We start from the raw sequence: 18,422 nt of genomic DNA on the forward strand, positions 1-18,422 counted from the left end.
CAGTAGATTCGATTTAATGTGATTTTGAATTGGGAAATAAAGTATCATCTTGTATATGGTGGTGGAGGGCACACAATGCAGATATAGTGTACAAAGTGAAGACAAACCATCTGCTATATCCTCCCCATGTATTGTAGCTGCGCCCTCTTGTGTCTAAATACAATATGACAGTTGATGTGAGTTGATGTCTGGTTTTAGTATTGAACTTATTTGAAATGAGTAATTTCAGGGATTGTTAAAAATGAATAACATCCACTTTCTAATTATATTTTTACAAAAAGGAACACAATCACTTAATGGACATTACATATTAATTTATTTCACAAATACACATTCAAAGTGTTGCTACAGTATAATACAGTTGGAGGCCTATAAATCACATCAAAGCTCTGTTATTTAGTTTTTTACTTTTTAAGGCACATGGAAAAAAAGAAGGCAGTCATTGGTTGTCATATACCAGCAGGATTCAGAACAGGTGCTTTTACTCACCTACAGGTTACTTTTCTAAAATAGCAGTAAACACAAAATTTATATCCTATGTATCACAAGAGTATAGGAAAAAAAAAAACAATTGAATGGAAAAAAAAAATACCTGACTATATATTATAATAATCAAGCATACTGCTTGACATTTATGTTATCATGGACTGAGAGACTAGATACTGTAAATTTGTTATAGGCAACTGAGCACTTTATGCCATAGTATCAGCAGATTCTATTGCTCTAAAAGAAAAATACACACTATCCATTAGATTTTGGCTTTTTGGAAAATGCAATTTTAAAATAAAGTAAATATATGGTCCTTATGTCATTAGAGTGACGAACTAGCATTTTTATTAAAATACTTGAGACCAGATTTACCTGAGTACACATTTCTATATAAATATAATTTTTTTTCTGTAACAGATTAGGAAACAAGGCATTTTATAACCCCAGGGATCCAGCCACTGAGTTCGAACATTACACAGAAAATGAGACCCCCAAACCAACCACAACTCAGTTATCTTGTTAGCACAGTAGCAGCAAAATATAAAGTAACAGGAGACGAAGCAGCGTCATAGTGTTTTACATTAACACAGTGGTTTAATGATTCTAATACACAAACATACAGTGTGGGTGCATTAGTTAGAGCTGTTTCCACCTGTTGCAAGGTTGTGATGCCTCGATGTCACGGAACTGGAAGGTCAACAGTCAGATGTACAGATGTCTGGTGCGGAGACATCATTCACTGCTCTTCACTAGACAGGAAGAACAACAACAACAGGGAGAATTTTAATCCTTCAAAAAAAGACTTGGTGTTAACAGTCAAACTAATGGTCTGATTGATATCTGTGCCTAAGGGCCCATTTTTTAATAATAATCCATCCTTAATATTTTCTTTTATTTAAAGATTTTTTTCAGTGTTTTAGCCTTTATTTGACAGTGAGCAGTGAAGAGGCACACAGAAAATATGGTGAGAGAGAGGGAGGGAGCTTCCCAGGAGGCCTTGAAGTGGGGACACTGGGATTATGTGGCCTGTAATCACGAAGCTACTAGTGCACTTACTCAGGACAGTTTGAGGGTTAAGCGTTGACTTTGGTGTTAAAGTTAGATTTACTGTAAGTTGGCTTTAGCGGTAGGCAATTATGATGAGATGGTCAAGTTGTGGTGTAAAGTCACGTCAGTGCATTATGTCAATAGATGTCCTCAAATGTAAGGACAAATGTGTGCGCCTTTGTGTGTAGCATGTAGTTTAGCTTTCTGTAATTTAAAGGTCTGTACTACTGTTTCTGCACGATTCCGCAGCCCATTTAGTTATGGTTTTTAAGGTAATCTATCTTTTTTATTTTATAACAGAACAAATAGAGTCTTCACACCTAAAACCTTCTGTAAGGCTAAAATGATAAGTAATCATTTCAAACTATTTGTTTGAACAATCAGATTAAACATCAAGGTGTAAACCAAATAAAGTTCTCAAGTTTCCTCTCATATCAAGCTTTTATTCTGACACCTACTGTAAATGTCTTCAGTCTACAGCAAAAAGCAAACTATTAGCTTTGCTGTTCCAATACTTTTGTAGGGGACTGTACATCCTGCATAGGGTTTAGACCTAGATTGTAATGGCTGCTATTAGTTTTTTTTCCCCAAACTGTGGCATTCTTTAAATTCTTTAATGCAAATATACAGTTCAGGCAGGAAAGGGTTTCAGAATAACATACGTATGTTAATATAATGCCGTGTGTACAAATCTGCTCTGCTTTCCCAGAAAACTAAAAATGTAATGCTAAATTAAGTTATACAGGGTGTTTTTTTATGTTGATTTTTATACTTTAATGAAATGACGGCCTAGAAGACTGAAGACAGGCATTCTAATAATTGAAATACTAGTGAGATTTGGCCAGCAAGTGTATATACACACACATCAATCAGCCACAACCATTTGTAGACCTGTACAATCTAATGCGAACCCAAAAAACGGCTCTGCCATAAATTGTACGATAAGGTTATAATTTCTTAGTTTTTATGTTGAAACCATCAACAAGGTGATGTTGTGGCTGACGGGTGTAATTTGCAATAAATTGCTAAACCATGCAAATGAGCACAACTGTGTTGAAGTCATGCCTCACGTTTTTCGGGGGTTAAACATTAGAGAGCTAGGGATATGAGATTTAATAAAACAAATGGAGACTGGCAGATACGGTCCAAAGCCTAGATTTCTTTTTCCCCCTCATTATAATTTCTGAATCCCACTGTCTTCTGTCACTGGCTTTAAGATTAGACTAACTCGCTTGCAGGCTCCCCACAGAGCCCGAGTAAAACAGCTTAATGTGGGCTTCATATAAGCCTGAATGAGGATTTTGTGGTTATGTAGTTATGTAGTTATGTAATTGCTGTAGAAAGGGGAATTCACTGGAGTCTTTGATTGTGGGGGTAGTGAGTACAGAACTCGGCTGAGTCATATACCACAGACGTCACAGGATGGCACCACCAACGGGGACTTTAGGACCAAAGAGCTACCACCACCAAAGTAGAAATGTCCAACAAGAGAAGAGAAATTACATGCTGGGAAAGTAGCAAAAGAGAACCATGCAATGGATTGTAAGGGCTTTTAGATAAAGATCAGATTTGGTAAATTCACTTAATCCACATGCTTCTACTTCATTGATTCAGTGTCTTTTGCGGAGGTTAAAGCGAGGTATTATTAATACCCCTTTGCCTTTTGTTGACTAAGCAGATAAACACAAAAAAAAAATACTTGATGAATATTATTTGCTGCTTACAATCTGTGGATGCTTGGACTCAATCGACTGATCAACTCCAGCTGGGTCGCCTGATTGAGACTGTGTGACACTGAAAATGCAGAGACACCCAGTGACCCCTGAGTTTATCGTAAATGATGTTCTCCAAAACACCAGCACAATAAAATAAAGGGGCCACTCAAAATGATGTAAGAAAGTCTAGATTTTACATAGTAAGGTGTTCTTCATTATTCTCAAAAGAGGCACCAGACAAGTTACTATGCAGTAAACTAAATCAGATAATGTTTATTAGCCTCCCATGTGTGGCACATGGCTGTTGTACACCATGTGTCCTATAATAATTATTAATATTCAAACACACACTGTGAGGAGCAAGCAGCATTCAACCACTGTTCAATTCAAAACAAATACAGTAGGTAGACATTTTGGGAAACGGTCCTGTTTAGTGTTTCTGAAAGTTAGAATAGACTAACAGCCGGTAACTTTTAAGTTTAGTTAAACAGGGGTAAACAACTAGCCTGGCTTTATTCAGACCAAAAAAAGATTAAATAAAAAAATAAAAATAAATAAAATAAACATCAACTGAAGCACACCAATGTCTAGGATGAAGTTTAAATTTAAATGTATAATTTAAAATTACATATTTATGTGCTGCTCAGAAAATAAACTAAACAAAACAAACAAAAAACAACAGTAATGCAATTAAAAAAGGAAGTATTTCATTACTGTAACAAAGTACATTTTCACATATCTGTACTTTACTTAAGTAGACTTAATTGTGGCTAGTTTGACTTTTACTCCACTACACCTAAGAGAAAAAAATCTGTACACATCTGAACATTTCATAATATACCACATTCTTGGTTTTTCAAGAAAAAGAATCAATAGAGAGACAGGAATCGCTTCAGTAAACTAGGCAAAAATTTGTCCTACCTACTGAAGTCTACATTCCCCGCACAGGAGCACACAGCTAAAGCGAAATCCCCCAGACTAATGTTTGCTGTCAGTTTGACTCTGTCATGTTAAAGTCGATCAAACAACATAATGACCAGTGCTCTCTATTTCCGTGTACCATGCAGACAGACAGAAGGAGATAATTCAAAGCAGCACCGAACAAGTTCTTGGCGTTACTATGCTGAGAACTGTGTCAGAGCAGCCCCTGTTGATTTATAAATTAATATAGATGATTAAGTTTTTCTCCTCTCCTTCTGAAAGCAGCAGGGCACATGGCTTAGTGTGCAGTGGGGTTACGATAGACCATCCACTGTCTTCACTTAAATTAAATCAGGTGCAAATAACCACATAACATAACACTCGTGCTTTCTGCTTGTTATGGGATTTCTGTGGCCCATTAATTCTGTATTCTGACTTTATTTCCCGCTTTTTGACAGTTTATCAGTGGTCTGCATTTTATTCTTATATTTACAATGTAAATACTGCTGGAGTACATTTACTTTGTGTATTTGTAAATTTACTTACATACAGATTTCTGTACTTCACCCATCACAGTGAATAAGTAATCATATTTCATTGTAATTCTAACATTTATGATAATAATTAAAAAATGTATAGCATATAAAAATAATAGTTAGTTCAGCAGGGATCTGATTGGCCGAATAATAAAAATTAAAAGGTGTAATGTATTTTTTCCTTGTAGGTTACCCGGCAACAAGTCACAAAAAGTCATAAAGTCCTATTTATTGGTTTTGTTTTCCAATAGCATGAGTTAACAATAAGGTATATAAAAGAGAAACACTAGTCTGATCCTATATTCAAAAAAGAACGCACACATAAAACAAAATATGTCATACCAAGTAGACGTCCAGTTCCGTCTCTGATTTGCTCCTGCTGAGAGACGCCAGAGGATCATCCAGAGCCACTGTTGAATTGGAGTCTCGTCGCTTCTCACTGCAGCAGAACAATCAGAAATATGGAAAGATGTATGAGCTTGCAGCTCCACTTGTGATGATGTGAAAAATTTCCCTAAAGTCTGATTCATAATTTCAACAAGCTCTCCAGCCTTTACAACAAACCAGGTAGTTTATTGCTTCTCAAAATGACACAACTATGTGATACAACTTAGTCATAAAATAACTTCTTTTTTTTTCCCTCTATAGACAACTATGCTTAACTGTTTTCACACATTTCAAACCCTCAATCCTGATATCTGCCCTAAGAGGATCTAAGGCACAACAGAAAAATAATAGTTACATCACTTCCTCCTTTGCTTCTAAAGCCGTTTGTTATTAGCACAACCACAAGACGTGGGCACTCTTGAAAAACATGGATAAAAAAGCATTTGATAAAATGAGTAATGCTCTCAGTTCTTAACTTTAGGCCACCTGAAACCAAATCATGGAAAAAGCTAAACTGCAATTACAAAATAAGATTGAGAAAAATGGAACCAACACACCCCTAATATATATAACTCTGATTAACCAGTTGATCTGTCCTCAGCAATTATGAAATGAATTTCCATGAAACTTTGCGCAGACATTCATCAGATTGACATTTATGGTAAAATCCCTATCAGCTTCAGATACACGTTGTGGTCAGTGATAACTAGCAAATGTTTTCTAACACATCAGATGGTAATTCGTAAACATGTCACAAACATTACACTTTTCCTGTTTTGTCATTGTAGGAAAGGTCAAAGGTCAAAACTCCACTAAACTGCTAGCATGGCTGTCGACTTGTTTCATTTAATCTGGACTAAATGTTGGGCAATTTTGAAATAACTAGCCAGCAAATAAAAAAAACAAAAACAAAAAAAAAACATTCAAATCATCTTTTTTATTGCACAACTCTATCTCTTTGTGTCATCACTGCACACGTCTGTATCGCATCTTCTGTTTGGTTCCTGTAAACACTGTCTAACAATTTTAGATCTTTTAACAAAGTCCCTTTGCACAGTCAGAGCTGCACACATGCACTACCTGTTGTCAAGGTCCTCTTCAATATTCATAGCGCACTCAAATGAAACAGTTGGTTTTGGAACGAGATCTGGTTGTTCAGATGAACTGTAAACTGTGGGCAACAAGCAGTTAATCAAATTGGTGATTCAAATACAAAAGTCTCTCCTTAAAAACTGCAAAATGTTTGGAAAAATATTCAGTTAAATGTCGTTTCATAAACGCACAGTTTGCATCTAGGTTGTCCATGCTTTGGGTTTTCTTCTCCTCTTTCTTTTCCTCCTTATGTTGGGACAGAAACTCCTGAGAGGCTGACCTTCCTGGATAGACAGAGCCCCTCTTCCTCTTTGATGAGGCTCCTCTTAAAGCTAAAGACACAGAGAGAGAGTTTATTAAGATCAAATGTTGACTGTACGTGCAGGATATTGAATATAGGAGTTATGATAGCAGACCAACTTACGATGAAGCTTTTTGAATACAGTTGAGCCCATGAATTTCAAAAATCTGTCTGCATAAAAACTGGGCCTGTGAACTGATACTGTGTCCTGAAAAGCAATGAATACTATTACATAAACACATACAGTACAGTCCGTACCATAAATGTGTGCGAATAAACTAGATGTGCACAAAGCCAGACATGCAGGTAAAACTGCAGGTAAGAAGATGGCTGTGAAATTACTTGACCTACCCCATCATGTACAAGAGCTTTCCAAGAGTGTTCCACCTTCTTAATAAATCTGAAAGTACCAATTATATTACAATTAAAAAAAATAAAAATAATCACACATATAGTACACTGGATTCTAGTGACATATCTATTGGGGCTGGGGTGAGCCAACAGAGTAAATACAGACTTGTTCAGAGTTTAATACTTAAAAACAGAACAATATTTTCTTTTACTTTTTGCACTTTGGTGAGAAATCTGGAGTTTTATTGATTTTAAATAAACTTAGAAAAACTCTTGCAGTGAAATGTAAATATTTCTGTCCTCCACTGTTCCCATTTGTAAAACACTACAAGAGACAGGCAAGGAAATAAATTCCAGTTTTCAAATGTGCGTGTGTGTGTATGTTGCTGAGAACACACCTGTAAGACTGAAGGATGTCAATGATTCCTAAGAAAATGAGCAGGTTCTCATCTTTATGTTTAGCAGGAATTCCACCCATTCTAAAAAAAATGTTGATTAGATTTTAATAAAACCACTTAAATATTGCCTTATTACTACACAGTATAAAGCAAAACCTGTACCACTCACATTAAGGCAAACTTTTTAAAATGCATTTTCATACATCTATGGAACATGTCTAATATGAAACCAAGCTGTGAAATTATAAGTTAGTGATGAAACTATGTGTTTACATGTCGAAAGCCGTGTAAACCCGAAAAAGAGAACTGGTTTTTACAAAGAATTAAACTGCAATTTGCTTCCTCACGTTTCGTCATCGGCCACCGGTTCAGGGTCCTTCACAGTCCCTTGGATGGACTCGAGGGCAGTCGAGTACAGGACTTTCTGTCCTCTCCTGCTATCACATCGGCTTCCTCTACTCAGTGGCTTCCGGTCCAAAACATGAATCCCCAGCAGCAGACTGTAATCCATGATCTTAAAGCTCTCCAGGACCTTATGAGAGAGAGAAGCTGACTTTCAGCATCCAATGGAAATTGTAATTAAATTGAAACATCTATAAATAATTTGTCATTGTAGTACATAGGAAGACAACAGGTGTGTCTCACTGGGGATGTTAAAGTAAAACACGGTCTTTTTTAGATTCCTCGATGTGTTGTGATGTAAACTGTCGAACTATCATTAGTTTGGCATATTATGTCGACTTTAAGTTATTTGTACACCTCTTTTCCCGAGATACCATTAACAATTCAGTACAGGGTATCTTAATAATATACTGCAATAAAATCAAGTTTGGAAAAGTAAAATCAAATGCAAAGATTCATCATTAAATCACCCACAGGAAACCTCTCTTTACCAGAAGATCCCAGTTCTAAGAGTTAAACCTGGATCTACAAACCAAAGGTACAATGCAACATAAGCCTCGATATATCTGACCAAACTCTGATATCATGAGGTAACTCGTAATAACAAAGAGTCCTTTACTTTTTATTGTGTTAGCAAACATACTGAGACAACCAAATAAGCACACCTAACACCCAGACTGACCAGTTTGTGCTCAGCCTGATTACATGAGTCAGGTGCTTCGCTCTGTTGTGTGGTAATCGCTCCTCAGGTGGCCACTGTTGGTTCACACAAATGAAATAGCAGGCAGGCACTAATTAGGTCCTCTTAAGACTGAGCAAAGGGCACATGGCTCATAGAAGCCGGTTGGACCATGATAATATTACAGGATTACAGGGGAAGAGTGAATAGGGATCTCTATTTTATAGTATTAAAATGTAATTTCATCATTTTAAAATTATTTTTTAATTATAATTATACTTTTTGGTATAATAACTAATAAATGACAAACTAAACAATAATCCACACATTAGTAACCTAATTCGATCCATTTTAAAATTATTATAGCATGTTACCATTCAGTTTTATTACTTTACCACTTTAAGTAGATTACTATTTCAGTAAATATGTTTTATGCTTTTTTTGCTGAGAGTTAAATGATAAATAAATCAATACTACACTTATGTCTGTACAGCTTCGCTTAGCATAAAGACTGACCCAGCTAGTCTACCAACATTTCTAGTTTGAAAATTTACACATGATATTGTGCTTGTTTTATTCCTGCAAATACAAAAATGTCAGCTTAATGTTTAACATCCATTACGTTGCAGGTGAGCTCAAAGGCTGCTAACTGTAGCTTCATATTTAGTGTACAAACAATGAGTACATTTTTTAAAATTAACAAATATCTAAGTTTAATATTTTCAAGCTAATTAATTAAGCTAATTAATAAAGCTAATTAATTTAATTAATTAATTAAATGTAAATTTAAATAAATTTAATAGACAAGAGTTGTTTTAACTTCTTTTAACTTAAAATGTCTGTGAGTTGATGTGTCCTATCAACAAAATTAAGAAAATAAGACTGCTGTATTAGTGGACTTCACAGCATGCGTGTTTGCCAGTACAGCTTTCCAAATATTTGTCTTTGTTGAATTCAGTTCCTATTCTCGTACACATAGTCACCAAGAGCAGCTTGTGGCAGAACTACAGTTCTTTTACCTGTTTGTTAACTCTTCAAATGGACTGAGGCAATTTTCTGGTTCACAGATCTACCAAGAATGTTTAATAAACATACTATTTAAATCATCATAATTATCACTTTTAAATTAAATTAAATTTAAATTAAATTAAGCCAACATAAATTAAGTTTAAACAACTAACTGATTTCAATAAACTAACAAATATAAATGAATGAAACTAGGACAATAGTTTACCCAACATGGAATATTAATTAAGCTAACATTTAGTTGTGCTAGAAACTGTATTTTTCATATTTTTAAATTAAAACTCAGAAGAAGAAACTCAGATTACGGGGATCTTTTGCTGTGGATGTTTATATTCTTCAGAGCATTAATTCTGCTGATTTTATTTCTAATCCTAATTCCCCTTTACAATCATTAGGACAAAACCTTTGGTAAATAACAAGATGACCAAAAAAGAACAATGATATTTCCTTCTGATAGTAATACTTTCACATCGATTCCATGACCTACTATTGTACTACTCTCCTGATGTGTAATTTGACTCTAGATCATAATAAGACAGAAATTTACTAAGCAAGCATTTGATTTTAGTCTGTCTAATAGCAATGTTCTAAAAGAGCATCCATGTCACAAATGTAGGCTCTATTGTTATCCATAGATTCTGAAGTATAATAACCATTGCTCTCAATTCTAAGATTTACATAATCTACAGTATTTACAGAGTGCAAACTTGACAGTGTACCCTGCTATCAGATATAAGATCTTTATGTGAACACACCCGACAGTCCCTTTGCAGAGTCTTCATCAGGGCATTGTATGTATCCGGGTCAAAGTACAGTCCCTCATGCATTTCCTGGAAGTCCAGGTCTTTGAATGTGGGTGAGGACTTGCCGCGCTCTTTACGTGAGGCACGACGTTTGTACGAAGAACCTTTTAGATCATACTTGTAGTGCATCTTCATGGCACGTGGCAGCACATTGTTCATCACCACCACACGGACGGTGACACCACCACACTGGATGCAGTAAAGACCATAGAACTTGGGCAACAACGTCCTTGGGTTCTGATTCAAATTCTACAAAAAAGACAAAGTATTTTTAATAATAGTATGATATCTTATGATTTTGATGTCTTTATAATATAAACAGAGATATCTGGGGTGACTGTGCCAAATCAACATGCGGACAATGATCCGCTATGTCGACCCTGAACTCACGGGATAAGCCGAAAGGACAAAATAATAATAATAATAATAATAATAATAATAATAATAATAATAATAATAATAAAAAATCTGTGGTGACCTCAGATGTTTTTTTATGCTGTCAAACATTAAGACAAAAAATAAAAATGATCAAATCCAATGCCAGAAAATGTTTCATTTCAAGATGAAGAAATTGTTTCTTCAATAAATACCCTGTAAGGTGCCTCCCTAGTGGAACAGCGTCTTGTTAGCTAAATTCAACACTGCTGTCTCACCATAGAACCTGCGTTAGAAGTATTGGTTAGTAAAAAAAAAGTGTTCACTGCATGTAAATGAGAGCTTTAAGGGAACCAACGTTTTGCATTTCATGTAAATGTGTTCTCGGATATATGCCACATCCTGATGTTTCTCTGTATCCTGGACATGAATTATCAAATTTATACCAAACAAATACCCTGGAGTTTATGTGGAGTTTTTCTCCCCCGGTTATGCTATAGACGATGTTTTTACTGAGTTTGTCCCTATTTAGTTTGATTCCTTGCATGTAAACACACATCCTCAAACACGCAGTTAATGTATCACATATTTTTGCTTGGTGACAAAAAGAAAAGTAGATACTGGATTTTTATGAGCCCGCTTCAGAGGTAAAAAGAAACCGAATTATTGCTGCAATGTGACTAACAAAGCAGTGCTTCCATGATGCTGTAGAAGAATATGACACTTTAAAGCCCTACATCAGTGGGTGCAAGTAAATGTAGTGAGTCATTGCGTTTTTGGGAAGCTGCTTACCATGTAGTAACCAGGAAGCAGTTTCTGCAAGAACTCAGCTTCTTTATGCTGCACAGTCTTAATGATGAACTCATCATCGCTGGTGAGGTAGAACCAGGAACTGCTGGCACCAGGGTTGGACAGCTCGATCAGAGGCTCCTTACAAATTGAGTACTGCAAATAAAAATGATGCAACACTTTCTGAATAACAAAGGTGAACAGTTCAGTCAGTGGAAACTTTCCCCTCATTGTGCTGACTAAGAACAATCATATCATGTTGACTGTCGTTGACTAACCAGATAGTCATCCGGTTTGATGCCAAACAACTCTCTGAAGTAGCGAAAGGCCAGTGGTGCATATGTTTTCAGACGGAAATCTGGGAAGTGATGTGCTGGAGTCAGGTTGCTGCCCTCACTTAAGAACAAACAAAACAAATTAATATTTGAAAAATGGCAGTGTCCAACTTTTCTATATGCTAAATGCATTTTTGATGAAAAGATCATTTGGAATTACTTTAACTAGTCTGCTGTTATAAATGCCTAATGCTGCAATGCCTCCTTCTTTTCCAGCCCAAAATAGAAATATTTGTGCTTTTCCCATTTTTCTTTACAACCCACCGCACTTACTGTATATGTACAGTTTAAATCCTGTATTTAGTGGCTATAGACAATGCAGACCCCGTTTTTGGAATGAGGAGCAGGATGTGCTGCGTCTTGAGGACCTGGACTGAGTATCTGGCCTGGAACTTTAATGTGCTTTTACAGCTTACTTACTTTGCCAAAATTATTTTTTCTGAGCTCTGTGGATTATCTAGAGGAGCTTTCCCCCTCCCACTATAATCGGGTGGTGGCAGCAATCTCAAAATTTCGACAGATGCAGTAAAACCATCTGCATCTCGCACAGAGAAAGATTTATGTGAAAGGTGTGTGAACTGAGACTTTAAAGTTAGTAATCTAAATTTCCGCTAAAATATAGCAGTCAAAAGCAAAAGATATATATCTATATAGTACCTGGGCAGGAAGACACTCTCTACGACAGAAAAGTCTTGCATGAGAACATCTCTGTCTGGTTTGGAGCTGAGGTTTCCCACAGCGTAACCGATGCCCAGCTGGATGGCTCCTTTCAGGGCAGCTGCTGTTGGCTAATACATAATTACATAAAGGGGGATTAAAGAAAAACGTACTTTAGAAGAAAAACTAATTAGTTATTTCAAGGTGAAATTGCTAAATTCCCAACACATAATGTAACTTCACAGTAACAAATGATTTTTCAGTGTCTTGTCTCATCAGGGTGTGTTTTAATTCCTAATGGAGGCACAAATGTTATTGCAAAGTTAAATCTTGCAGTTGCTTTTGTTCCGACTAAAAAATGAGCATGAAAAATAACATGACTGTTTATTGTTTATTCTAAGCACTTTTGGAGACTAAGCAGTTGCCCCGCAATCAGCTACTAATGGCATTTCATTTTCCCCTAATCTCTACAGAGACAGCGATAGCAAAACTACCACTAGCACCGATTAGAGATGTCTTTGTTCTATTATAAACTAAAAAAAAAAAAAAAAAAAACACAACTTAACAATTTTATATTAAGTTATTGAGAATGCTTTAACAAACTGAGCTTATGTGAAATCTCTCTATTACCCAGAAACTGAAGTAGATCAGTTAGTCCTTTCTGTTTCTTTGTGCCCAGTTTAATTAACTTCCTTACCTTTTCTCTATAATAGTGGGTGTAACTTTGTTCCGAACAGAGGATGTTTGAGGTCTTTCCTTTTGTTGACATCCACTTACCTTTTTATGATCCTTTGACAATTTAGAGAGTTTGGTTCCTGTTTCTAAACTTTCTGCCGTGGTGGCTGACATCTTTTTGCACAGAGAGAACTTGATTTGAGGGAAGCTCAGCTGACGTTCCTCCAACCTTGAGTTCCTTTTTTCCTCTCAGTGATGAGCAACCAAATGCAACAATTTACCTCGAATGGGCTTTATCGAAGCTGCATTGTCCAGGTACAGTTCCCCTGTAGATAACGTAAAGAGGAGTTACAAAATGAGCCGTTTTCCTCTGAATGATCAACACAACCCACGTCAGTTGGTGAAAAATTGCACAAATATGACCGATTGATGACTCAAGTTGCATTAGTGTCTCAGGGGTAAAAATCAATTTCAACTCTCTAAAACCTACCTTCAAAAACTTGTCTTTTTCCAAAATTTAAAATCTCTGATGTCTCTTTCAGAGCTTTAAAAAGAACGGACCTTTTTGTCTGGGATACTGCTAAATTATGAGGGAGCTCCACAGTTGTGTTAACTCCAGAATCCCTCATAACAACCCTTGATCCCAATTAAGAAGGATTGGAAAACAATTACATACCAAATCCCCTTATTTTATAACACCACAGAATGGAGACTCAGTACTTTTCTGTTTTCATACATGACCCTCGACTCCTTTAAAGCTGTGGTTGATGACAAAAGCTGAAATAGGTTACAAATAAGTTGTTAAGAAGTACGTTTGGTGATAGTGGTGTTATAATGGAGAAGGATGTACTGTAAAAATAACCAGAATAAAAAAAAGTTAATTTTTAAGACTGAAAAGTCAGAAGCTGCGGCTGAAGCTGAGCCTAATTCACAAAACACTATCCATTTCTATCAGCGACTCTTTTGCTACAGTATCCAATACTTTATACATGTATTAACAATGTGAAGTTCATGTCTTAGCACGTTTAATTTTTGTACGTTTAACTTTCTGTCATGATTTTTAAAAACCATCACCATACTAGGTCAGTAGAAGACTGCTGCCTTACCTTTGTCTCATCTGGACCAAATGTGAAACACATCCCTCTCAACATGGTGCGCCCACCCCCTGTTGATTAACATTCTCTATATGATGTACTTAATTATATGGTGATCGTGTTTGTGCCTAGTTAGCTAAAATTTACTGGTTCAGTAGCAAAAACAAACCTGCCATCATTGTCAGATTCTTGGCAGAAGGTGTAATGGATGATGGAGCAGAAGGACTGACAATGGCCGGCCTGTGTTTAATGCATCTAGTTTATAAAGTCAGAAAGTCCTTGCAGCCAAATACAGATTAAAACCATCACATATTTGCACCTTTTGCAGCAGAGCAAAAGCTGAAAGCACTAAAATCCACTGGCTCAATTTACCTAGCTTCTTGGGTAGTAAATGGTGGCCTGGCTGCGATACAGTGTACATGCTCCAATGCATTAGTGTACAAAACAAAAAAAATATATTTCTACAAAAACTTCTCTCTGGGTCTGGAGCATACTTGCAAGATCCAGCACAGATCCGAACTGACAAGCCCCTGTTTATTTTAAGCACTGCTTCAGGATGTGGTGTTGTGGTTTAACTCATGGAGAATGAAACTGTTTTATAAAGGGTCATGATGAGAAAGTTTCTTTCTCAACGACCTGTCGTGTAGTTCTCCACGTTGTTTAAACCAGAGCTTGAAGAGGTCAAGAAACTTGCAAAAGATAAGTCCTTCCCATAAAAAGAAGGATTAGTGGTCAGTGCGGTGAATGGGGCTAATTTTGTGTAAATACGGTAAGAGTCTTTGAGGGGGGGTCATGTCAGGTTTCCTGTGCAGCACTTGCTGAAAGCTGAGTGATGTAACAGCACAACATAAGTGAAAACATGCTGGATTGAGGATTGGTAAATGCCTTACTTTGTGTTTTAAAACAAATTCTTTGTTAGCCTATTAGCCACAACACTGGTAACTGACTGCAACAGGTGATAGTAGACCACTAGCGGGACTAGGGGGTTAGGGGTTCAATTCCTATTGTGAACAATTGTAACAAAATGTCAAGATCATGACTAAGACCCTTTTTGTATTTTTCTAGGTGTATTTCATGATATGGTGCATGATGCAAGAAGCGTCACCATTTTCTCAATACGCACTCAATAAACTACTACTTGTCATGTGTGTAATTTGAAGTGATGACAACAATTCTTCACATTAAGGCTACAAATGTTCATTAAAACAAGTCAGAACAAGTGCATGTGTCCTCTGGATACAAAGATCAATGCTAGAAAAATTATCGCTCTCATACGTCACAGTGTGAACTTCTGATTACAAAACTGATTACAAATTTATTACAGTTATAAGGTTCTTGCACACATACAGTACAATGCACTTGGGTCGTGGGAGTTTGCCGCAATTTAAATGACAGCTATGTAACAGTTGTAGCTCAGGTCATCTCAATTATTTGAAGGTTTGGAATTGAAACTAAATATGGAAATCCAGTTCTTTCATTTTACATATAGTACATCTATTTATAAATAAAACAAAGAACCAGAAATCCCAGTGCTTCTATGAGGATATTTTTAGACATCGTTTAAGTGTGTTAGCACGCCAACATTTGAATATTAACACAAAACATGAAGTACCACAAAGGCTGATGAGAATATCATTAGTCTTATAAAGTAAAAAGGATCACCAGGGCGAACACACTTTATCCCAAATATGAACAGAATTGTGCGCACCAGATTTTATGGCAATCCATCAAGTAGATGCCAAGATAGTTCAAATGGCAACATCACGGCCCAGCTAGAAAATGGGACGTTCATCAAGTCAAACTCACATCATCGAAGTACATGTGTACAAAATGTAGTGCCGAGACATCCAACTAAATGAAAAGTTAAAAGGACCACAGTTGCACCTCGAATGTCAATCAATCAGAAGTGTTTGATATTTCAGTCTGGAACAAAACACCTGACTGACCTACTGACCAAACGCTGTCCACCACCACATTAAAACACTGAGTAGTTTTATGTTTATGACCAATGCAAACAGTCTCTAATTTAGTTTTTCTTTACAAACCAGTGAAGTCCACCGTCAGTGGAAACCTTTCTGTCATTTTAGTACACACACACACACACACACACATTATAGCATGAGGATAAACTGGATCACAGCACATTAGAAACACCTGTCAGTACATGTTCCTGATCATACAGGTGAATCAACACCTCAATAAAAACAGTTTGAACAAAATCATCACCTTCATAAAAACCAGGAATTTACTGCAGGGCTGTTTCGTTGGATTGTGCATTAGTTCTGGTGAATATTTAAACCTGCCATCAGAAAACTCGCAGGCTGCAGCTCTTTTGAATACATGTAAAACGACAGGAGCCCTTCACCTACGGATTACTGGCGACATTTTCTGTTCTATCTTCGCCTCGGAGGAAGGGAAGAGAAGCTAATTTCCTCTTATGATACCATCATCCGCTCATCTTCCTCTTGATCGACACGCAAACTAAACAAAGCACATTGCTGCCTGACAGCATTTCAAAAAACAAAGAGGACCCGCTGAGGTCAATTCAAACAAGGAACAGGTATCAAAAGTTGTCTCCTTTGTCCTCCTCCCCATGGTAAAGTTGCGTTCGGTGGAAATGAACGCTGTCTGACATCCTACCTTCACAGGCATGGTCGCACGCAGGTCACACAAACACTGTTGCCGTAGCAGAGTCGCTCACCGACTGACTGACTGACTGACATTCGCTGACTGTGGTGAGGAGCAAATTGCAGCAGCGTCTGTGAAGCATCCTCACCACTTCCTCTCTCTGTCCCTGCGTCTCTGCCCGCCCACCTGTTGTGCTATTCCACTGTATAATTATGACTGAGCTGCAGAGGTCTGTGACAACACTTTTATGATATGTCCTGCGCTTTCTGATGGGCTTTTTTTTTTTTAATGTCATACCTTGTTTGTTTTTAATTCTTTTATAGCGTTAAAGTATACGTCCAAACAACTGTTTTGTCCATCTTTTTATTCTAATTTATTTTTATTTTTTTAATTTTACTCAACAAAAGGGGGATTTGCACACTCTGGCTGCAGACAAAGACGGCGGAGCAAAGACCTCGGCAGGAAGTTGTAGCTATTAGCCGGAAGTTGTTCTTTTAAGCTTAAATTAGACAGGGGAAGATGCACGGTTAGCACTGCCTACCTCACAGCTAGAAGGTTGTGGGTTTGCATCCCTGAGCGACGGTGGCTTTTCTGTGTAGAGTTTGCATGTCCTCCCCGTGCATGCATCGGTTCCCTCTGGTTTATTATTATTATATTTTCTCTTGGATGTCAAAAAGTCTTGACTTCCCGTGTACTAGTATGGCCAAATTTCTATGTCGATTATTTTTTGTCAGTCCAAAAACATGGATGTTAAGTTAATTGGTGACTCTAAATTACCTGTAGGTGTGAGTGTGAGTGTGAGTGTGTGTGTATGTGTCTGTGTTGGGGGTCTACTCTGCCTCTCACCCAATGACATCTGGGATAGGCTCCACGCCTCATGTGACCCTGCACAGGGTAAGTGTTTGCAGATAATGGATGGATGGGTTAGGTGATAAGGTTGAGTGGTCAGGATTAGTTAAATGCATTGGTAAAGCCCTGGTTATACTGTACATGATTTCCTCCTTCTAGTGGATCATACCAACAGAATTACTAAATTACATCATTCTAGTCCAACCGTATAATGAGAATGCATTAACATATTCAATACAATTATTCCAGCCAACATATTGATACAAATAATAAAACATTTTTAAAAAAAAGCAATAAGTAGGCAAATAGCTCACGCCTGAGTGCCCCATTCAGGCACATGAAATAGAGCTGTTTTTCCTATGTTTTGCCTTACCAGGAAGTGCTAGAGTTAAAATAACAGACATAATAAATTACATTTAAACACAGTAAAGAAAAATTAATAACAAATACATGTTTCTGCAATTTGTTTTAGCCATAGACTATCCTTGTCAATGTGACAGAGGAGTCTATCTCAAATACACTTTTATCACACTTTATAGAGATATTAATAGAAACCTTTTATCTTATTAAATGTTGAGCAGCACAGTTTATAACTGTTTTAGGGCATTTTATGACTGTGTTAGGAAGGCAACAACAGATGACAGGAAATGATGGGGGAAACAGATACTGTACAGTAGGAAATGACAAGCAGCAAAGTTCCCTGTCTGAATTTTAACCAGATCAGTGCTACAAGTTAATTCTAACCAGTCAAAAAATGCACTGAAGGACAGTTTTGATGTGACTACATACAAACTGTGACATCACCAAGCAAAACTCTTCACCGCAGTGCTCCCACAAAACAAAACTACAAAACACCTTTCTGCTCTTTGTCGC

General features: G+C 36.9%; 1 protein-coding gene across 4 annotated transcripts; it reads right to left on the reverse strand.

Moving 5' to 3' along the window:
• Positions 1 to 302: 302 nt before the first annotated feature.
• Positions 303 to 16,870, reverse strand: pip5k1ba (phosphatidylinositol-4-phosphate 5-kinase, type I, beta a). 4 transcript variants are annotated; one of them, XM_067484652.1, is made up of 15 exons: positions 16,713 to 16,870; positions 13,081 to 13,304; positions 12,304 to 12,434; positions 11,590 to 11,707; positions 11,315 to 11,467; positions 10,100 to 10,396; positions 7,585 to 7,769; positions 7,238 to 7,318; positions 6,840 to 6,888; positions 6,612 to 6,696; positions 6,379 to 6,519; positions 6,176 to 6,266; positions 5,051 to 5,147; positions 3,261 to 3,330; positions 303 to 1,238 (listed from the first exon to the last, which is right to left on the reverse strand). In XM_067484652.1, the coding sequence occupies exons 2-14, from the start codon at positions 13,150 to 13,152 to the stop codon at positions 3,292 to 3,294; spliced, it is 1,539 nt and encodes a 512-aa protein (XP_067340753.1). In that variant the 5' UTR covers positions 13,153 to 13,304; positions 16,713 to 16,870; the 3' UTR covers positions 303 to 1,238; positions 3,261 to 3,291. The 4 variants fall into 4 exon arrangements, with proteins under 4 accessions (XP_067340753.1, XP_067340754.1, XP_067340756.1 ...); XM_067484653.1 differs by having other exon boundaries at positions 16,299 to 16,868; XM_067484655.1 differs by lacking the exon at positions 3,261 to 3,330.
• Between the last annotated feature and the right edge of the window lie 1,552 nt (positions 16,871 to 18,422).

Source organism: Channa argus, chromosome 18, assembly GCF_033026475.1.
Source record: "Channa argus isolate prfri chromosome 18, Channa argus male v1.0, whole genome shotgun sequence".
Taxonomy (NCBI): Eukaryota; Metazoa; Chordata; class Actinopteri; order Anabantiformes; family Channidae; genus Channa; species Channa argus.

Coding starts and splice junctions, on each gene's coding strand:
- pip5k1ba (XM_067484652.1), bottom strand. CDS start 13,152: ATGTCAGCCACCACGGCAGAAAGTTTAGAAACAGGAACCAAACTCTCT. Junction 11,708..12,303: donor GAGAGTGTCTTCCTGCCCAG/GTACTATATAGA, acceptor TTTGTTCTTAAG/TGAGGGCAGCAACCTGACTC. Junction 7,319..7,584: donor CCGGTGGCCGATGACGAAAC/GTGAGGAAGCAA, acceptor CATTTTTTTTAG/AATGGGTGGAATTCCTGCTA.